Here is a 7,717-nt window from a genome sequence, read left to right as displayed (position 1 = left end):
CTGGAAAAACCACAGGGAGAGCAGCGGGTGAACAGAGAGGAGGGGGAGGAAGAGGAGGAGGAGGAGGAGGAGGAGGAAGAGGTACAGGCTACAATAACATCTCCCTGCTGCAGAAGCTGCTCAGAGCTGGACTGGTTCACATTCTGTTTCAGAGTGTAGCTGATATTCGGTGGGAGGACGGCTCCCCCTAGCGGTTACCTTTGGGCCCGAACAGAACGGCGTAGCAGGGTTTGTGGCAGTAGGGTTGGCCGTCATGCTGCAGAGAGAAAACACACCCTTTGTTTTGTTCTGAGTCCAGACAGACATCTATAATTAAAATGTCTAGAATGTGACTAATTTGAAGATCAGTGAATTACATAGAAAAATGCTGGTATTCTCAAGGTCATTCCAGCATCCAAAATAAGAAAAATTATCATCAGGATGTCTTTTCTATCATGACTTGTGTTTGAATTCATTGAGTTTCCTTCCTCTCACCTCTGCGTGGCTGCCAGCAGACAGAGTCTTGCTGCACCTCTCACAGCGCAGGCAGGGCCGGTGCCAGTCTTTGCCCAGCGATGTCACCTTCTCAGCTACACACACACACATAACACACACACACACACACACACACACAGAGTTATGTGAGAAAACCACTTTGCAGGTTCACACATCCTTCCTTCACTCAGGAAGCGCGCGGCCGCTCACCGAAATACACCTTCTTGTTGCAGCGGGGGCAGAGGTTGGCCTCTCCGGAGAAAGTGGTGATGCTTCCAGCTGCAGACACGTTTCACACACATCAAATCAAACGAAACGGAAATGATTCATGAATGACTGCAGTGGACACACAAACTTGGCAGCTTCTATCAAAACGAAGAGGGAATTCTTGAGTATTTAAATACACTCCTGCCAAATTCAAACACTTCTCTCACTCCTTCCCACAGGAGACAACTATTAAAATAAAATAAAATTTAAAAAAAACGCCCCTTTTAGTTACGTCAGTTTCTCATTTACAGCAGTCACAGGACGAAACGAAGCTCGCTTCAGACCTTTTGACGGAGCCTTGGGTACGAACACTCGCTTCTCTTCAGTTTTGGCGGCTGAATCCACGCTAGTGGACGAGAGGTTGTTGTTTGCCGGCGTGTCGTACACATAAGAGCCCGCTCCGCCGATGTTCACGCCTGAAAATGGAAAAGATATGAAGGGAGGAATTAAAAAAAGCAGCTGCCAACACATATCAGTAGACCATGAATACAGCTTTATGTTGGTTTGAAATGAGGTCTGGCATCAGTAGAATATATTTTTGTTTTTATTGGTACATATGAATAAAATACTAAAGGAAGAAGTGTAGAAATAGATATAGAAATGTTTATTTAGGCTTGCAGACATGAATCAAAAGCTTATCTTTCTCTGGCCAAACAGAATATTTAATTTACCCTGGCTTATATCACAGTTTTCTTTGATAGTTTATATGGTTTTGAAACAGTTTTTTTAAGCTAGTATAAACTTTATGAAACTTACCTTTTTAAGAAGTTTACATTAATATGTTCAGCTATTTTTGGGAAAGCTTTACAAAATAAGATAGTATGATATATTTTACAGCTCTAAATACTTTTTTTGAAAATTAAACTTTGGATGACAAACATGTTCTGACAGGTTAAAACATCGGATCAAAGAACATGTGTGTTCATATGTAGGTACAAAACGACAGCTTTAATCCTCCTGTTATGTTCTTGGAGCTTTCCTTCACAAACATGCTAAATCAAAACAAGAGTCATACAGTCATACATACTTTACATACAGAGCGTGAATGAGAGTGAAATTATGCAACCATTTTCTTCATATTGCCAATTATACAACTATTTTACTATAATAGGAATTTTCATGAACAGACTCTGGTATTGGAGCTCTTGAAAAAATGTAATTCCTCTTGAAATATCTAAATAAACTAATGCAATAAAAGGTTTTATGGTTTCCACACAGTGTTTGAGGATGGAGGTTGTGTGTGGTTGGCTGTCGAGAGTTCGCTTGCAGTTCACCTTTTGGCCCAAAGAGGGCAGCATAGCATGGTTTGTGGCAGTAGGGCCTTCCATCGTGCTGTGGGAGACAGAGAAGCATCCTGAGGAACAGACTGATCAGGCACATTATCATAAACACAAACGTTCAGGCGCAGAAGGAAAAATCTGACATGGCAGCTCTGACAAATCTTATTTCCCCTGGAAGATTCTGGACTATCATGAGTCAGATCAGATGAGACTGGAGCAACCGTGTCCAAAAATGGAGGCTGCCCTTCTCCTTGTCTCCCTCCTAGAGATGATGTCATTGTCCCAGGTTGCTCCCGCACATAATAATGCCACCGGCCGTCTCCCAGAGACCGGCCTCTGTTGTTGAACTTAACGCCACTCTTCAATGTGTCTGCTTGAGCGCCGCCGGTGTTTCCACTTCCAGAGGTGGAAAAAAAATAAAGAGGACTTGGCCTGAGACATAGATGGCCCGTCGCTGGTGTATGCTGGGAACGCGGCGGTCCGCCGAGGGAGCATGTGATCAGCTCGGGTTGGGGATCAGGGCTGAGAGGCACGGTGGCCACTGGTCCACATCCCAATGCCCATAGATGAGAAGAACTGAGCAAATTCAGTGGAAAGATGCCAAGATCTGGGTGGTAAAGAGGGTTGATACTACCCACAATGCCCTCTGAAGAAAAAAGAAGCTCAAGTGACCCAAAAAGGGATGTGGTGGTTAAAAACAATTAAATAAAAGGATTGTTCCTTCAGCTTTTAATAATGCATTAACCGTGACGGGATCAGCTACCGCCACAGCAGCCGCGCTCCCCATTCACACGTCCAGACTGACGTTTACGAGGCCAGTGAGAGGCCAGACGGCGATGGCGTGCCGCGGCAGAGCGCCCTGATGACTTTGTCAGGACGGGACACACAGGGCCGCATTGTGAGGAGCTCAGTATTAACTGTACAGCTGCGGATGTGGAGAAAAGAGCCGAAAAATGGATTATCCACTGCAGCACAGCCCGCTGTCCGCCTCTCACTTCCTCACATTTAACTCCGTCTCCTCCATCGTCTCCACCTGATGACCTTCCAGCGGAGATCAGAGTTCGACACGAAGATCTCATGCTTCAAAAGCATTTAAAGGAGCATTTAAATGTTTATCAAAAACCTGATAGGAAATGGAAAGTTTTACATTTTTTATAATTGAAAATACATCATCAGAGTTCATCAACTCAATTATTTTTGTTACTAAAGACAAATTTTCACCTGGGATTAATTTTCATCCTGAGTCTAGGGTACGTTGCCGTTGAAACGGAAGATTTCCAGCAGGACAAAAGAAGCTTGAACCCAAATTCTGATCTCAGGATTGAACAGCTTGGTCACCACAGTTCTGCTGTGGAGACGCACGTGGACGACGCTGGGGAAACAAACAGCTGCGAGTGGAGGAATGTAACTCCAGCCCCTCCCACAGCGGTTTCAGAACTTCATCTCCTGCTACACTCTGTATGAATGAGTGAAGATGACTAACAGTGTAGTGACTTACAAAAAATTGTGCTATATAAGTGGAATAAAAAGGACAAAGACTGCTTGAGTGGAATTCATGCAGCAGGATAAGGAAGCAGTAAAGAATGTGGATGTGGTTCAACATTTGACCTCTGGCGATTTGCAAACTATTTTCATCTTTTCATTATGATTTTTAGGCTTCTTTTCCATGCAGTACAACACTGTGTCCTTAAGATAACAAGAAAGAACTAAACCATCTTTTAATATATGGAATTAATTAGTGAAAAGGACAAGAAGCTTCCAGCTATTCTGAATATACACACAATGCTCCACCCCCATATCTGACTGCACCAAGTTCATCACATACACAGATGGACACTTTACTACTGAAACAATAGATAAATAATAGTTAGTTTGAAAATAGACTTTCAGTGTTGCTTTATGCTAAATGTAAGCATCAGTGATTGGAATTATCTTAAAAAGAAAGCGCTTTTATTCCAAATTGGAAATATTTTCTAAGAAATCTCAGAATTAAACTTCTGGGACTTTAGTCTTCCTACTGCTTCTCATCCACAAACACAGGATTCCCTTTCCAAACACTTTCCTCTTACTGGTTAAGAATTCTCCAAGGACCGAAGCAAATGTTTAAATTTCAGCATTTTTAATGTCAAGACCTTTGGGATTTACAGATGTTCATGAAGCCCAGATGTTCCAGTAGGGTGTTATGATGAAGTGAGTCAGAGCTGTGAGGGAACGATCCGGGTGGAGAGCGGCGAGCCGCCGCCTGTCCTCTCCCTCCTGGCTCGGTGCCGCCTCCAGCAGCCTCGGGGAGAGCCGCTGCCCTCCTCCAGCCACGCCGGGCTCCATCCCGTCCCCTCCGAGTCCTTTTAAAGAAGCAGCGTGGCGCTGCGCGGAGGTTCATAACCTCCTGCATACCAGGAGCCAGATGACATCAAACAGCCTCCCCAGACGATCCCACACTCGCTCCGCTTCTGTTTTTAAAAACACGAAACGCTCCGTTCCGTTTCCATCAAGGCTTTTTCCTACTGAAGCCAGTCAGGTTTGTGACGTGACGTGACGCCGCGGCCCGGGGCGGGGCGGGGCCACGGAGAGGAGGGGGGCGGACTACATTACTGTAATCATGCAGAGATTAAAGCGGAGCGGCATCCTCTGGGGGTCGGCGGGGGGGAAATCGCCTTTGTTTACAGGAGGCTGAGATCACATCCTCCTCAAACGGAGAGAAGAGCAGCAGAATCAGAGAGGTGTGTGACTGATCTCCAGTCATGTACTGAAAGACCCGCGCCGAATCGTCCGCCTGGGTCACGAGAGGGAAAAATCAAAAAGGGCGAGATAAGAAAATCCCCGGGCTGAAAGTGGCAGATAGTGAGCAGCGGGGAATCTGTGCCGAGACGTGACTCTGCAGTCCGATTATGTAAGGCGGAGAGGAAGGATCTGAGAGCAGCGCATCCTGCAGGACTTCGGGTTCATGCTCCCGCGAGGATGAAACGTATTGACAGACAAAATAAGGAACACAACGAGAAAAGGATGTAGACTCAGCCAGATAAAGACTCAAAAACAGAGTTCAAACAACCAACACATCAGAAATTCTGCCAGTGAGTTAATTCATCAATGAACGGCCAAAGAACGTCATTGTAGCCGGATTCAACAGCTTGAATTTGAATGTTCAACATTTAATCTAAATACAAAGACAAATGGGAATGCATTTTGACTGCTCTGCTCTGCTCTGCTGTGGCGGGTCACGTGATCCGCATGTTTGATTTGGCAAGTTTTCGAGGTGAACGTCCTTCCTGAGAGAACACGTCGAGGGTTAAAGGACCGACAGTCAACGTACGGTCACAAGGCCACTTCTCTATGAAGGAATCAAAAATGCAATATCGAGTAAAAGGAAAGGATAACCATCAAGGTTCACTGGTTAATCCACTGGTAAGAGTTTTTTCAGATTTTGCTGGTTCAGGCCAACATTTGTTGTGCTTGAACTGGAGTTTTGTATATATGGACGGAAAATCCTCAGCTACAGAAGCAGAGCAGATCAGAGCGAGTGTTGGATGAGTGATTTCGCGCTGTGGGCTCCTGTGTCTGCTCTCACTGACCTCAGCGTGGCCTCCGGCATTCAGCAGCTTGTTGCAGCGGTCGCATTTGAGGCACAGTTTGTGCCAGTCTTTCCCCAGCGATGACACCTTTTCAGCTGCACGTGAAAGACAAAAGAAAAAAGGAGATGAACCAAGACGTTTGCATAAAGCAGCGTTTATATAGAGGAGTCTGAACGACAGTCTTTATTTTCCCCGATCGATTGTGTCGGCCTTTGTGTGCGTTAGAATGAGGAGGAATGACGTCCGTCGTTGCTTCACTCCTCACAATAGAGATCACCCTGTGTGTGTGTGTGTGCGCGCTCTGATAGACACCCTGTCATGTTGCCAGCTGACCGATTGTGTCCTGCGTGGGGTGGAGGGGTGGAGGGGTGGAGGGCGGGGGCGGGGCGCAGCCAGAACGCCCGAGTGCCACACAGGATGCTGCCATGATGTCAGAGCGGCGTAAACCCAGGGTGGCGTGAGTCCCAGTCCAGCTGGGAGCAGCGGGGGGTGCCCACATCTAACCCAGATCCCTTTGTGCTCCCCCCATCCAAACATCCACACACACACACACACACACCCATCCCCCAGTTTACAGTAAGCCCATCCTGCTCCAGACAGACACTCGGACCTATTTCCGCCCCACTCTTTTATTATTTTTTTTCTTCATTTAGCCAGACTGCCCGCTCCTGCAGACAAAACCAGGGACCCTTGTTAGAACGCTTTCCAATAATAAATCACCACACAATGGACCCGAAGGAGTCGTGCCGGCAGCAGAGGAAACACCTTCTCTTATCGAAGCAGGGCACAAATAACCGGATACTTGAGCCTGTTTCCTTCATACCCCGACTCAAAAGTACGCACACACACACACACACACACACACACATATATATATATATATATGCAGGCATAAAGAGGATTGCTTCCCTCGGCTCTTCCCGTCTTGAGTCTTGTTCCCACATGTGATATAATGTGTAAACATGCAGTGGAATTCCAGTGTCCAAAGATAACATTGGAGGTTTTGAACAAGAATGCCATCTGACATTCCTTATCAAGAAAAAAACTGACCCCTGAACTCAAATCAAACATGGAACGTGACAAATACGGCAGCCTGAAAAAGGCTGTATTTGCATCTGTCCGATCAAAGTGAGCCAGTTAAAGCCAATTCAGCGTGACACAACAATAAATCCGTTAGAAATACAGTGTAGAAATCTTTGGCTCTGGGATGTCTGAGTGCTCCCTGCTGAGGGTTCTCTTTACTCTCCAATCACTTTTTGTTGTCAGTTCCTCCTGTCAATGAAAGCACTGAGACAAATGGGCGACAACAAGACCCCGGGGAGCATCCTGGGACGATGGGGAGGGGAGGCAGGGTGCAGGGTGAAGAGGGCGGCGGCTCCTATTAATGTGAGAGCAGAGGAATGTTGAAGAGGACAAAACCAAAAGCCGGAAATGTTGAATCGTTCTGCATCATGCAAACAGTAGTGTAACAAATTAGCTTCCGTGTGGGTAAAGAATGCAACAATAAGCATTCCTTCTGGCAATTAAACTCACAAAGGTGTGCATGTAGAGCGAGAACCTAAAACCAGAAACTCCACTTTGCTGTTACTAGTTGACACAGTTCATCGTTCTTCAGTATCAGCTTGACCTTCTCAGTCGCAAATGAACAAATATTTCATGTCCACTCAACTTTTCCTATTTATATTAGATTGTAAATTACTGTTGGACATTTTTTAAAGACGCCGTGGACACAAGAGACACGGGTTCTGCCATTCCAAAGTCTGCCAACAACTATTTTACAGAAGTTTTTACACCATATTTGACATTTTAGGAGTTCAAGCTATTTTCCTTGAGTCCTTCTGCAGTCTGCGGTCTCTTTTGAAGCTTCAGTTGAAGTATCAACAGTTTTAAAATAAAATAAACCTGCAGCTGACTTCAAATGAATTCACTTTATCTGGTTAGGTGTTTATACAACATCACATACAGTGTCAGATTGTCCAACATTTCAACGCATTTTTTTCAAAGCAAGGATGCACGTTGTAGCAAAATCTTGTGAGAATTTAGCTCTTTCTAGGGATTCTTGCTTTAAAAGATTTGCAACAATTCGCAAACACCTTCACAGCTCGTACAAACAAAGCCAACCGGAGT

General features: G+C 45.4%; 1 protein-coding gene across 1 annotated transcript in view; it reads right to left on the bottom strand.

Annotated features, from left to right (window-relative positions):
- crip2 (cysteine-rich protein 2) overlaps window positions 1–7,717 on the bottom strand; it is a 33,638-nt gene that overhangs the window by 1,349 nt on the left and 24,572 nt on the right. The window contains exons 3-8 of the mRNA XM_030116563.1: window positions 5,591–5,685; window positions 2,016–2,073; window positions 1,026–1,157; window positions 685–753; window positions 475–569; window positions 199–256 (exon numbers count right to left, since the gene is read on the bottom strand). Coding sequence (XP_029972423.1) covers window positions 199–256; window positions 475–569; window positions 685–753; window positions 1,026–1,157; window positions 2,016–2,073; window positions 5,591–5,685 — 507 coding nt within the window. The remainder of the gene's footprint in view (window positions 1–198; window positions 257–474; window positions 570–684; window positions 754–1,025; window positions 1,158–2,015; window positions 2,074–5,590; window positions 5,686–7,717) is intronic.

Source organism: Salarias fasciatus, chromosome 19, assembly GCF_902148845.1.
Source record: "Salarias fasciatus chromosome 19, fSalaFa1.1, whole genome shotgun sequence".
Classification (NCBI taxonomy): domain Eukaryota; kingdom Metazoa; phylum Chordata; class Actinopteri; order Blenniiformes; family Blenniidae; genus Salarias; species Salarias fasciatus.
Note: the sequence above shows the minus strand (reverse complement) of the source record. Positions and strands in the feature narration are given on the sequence as shown.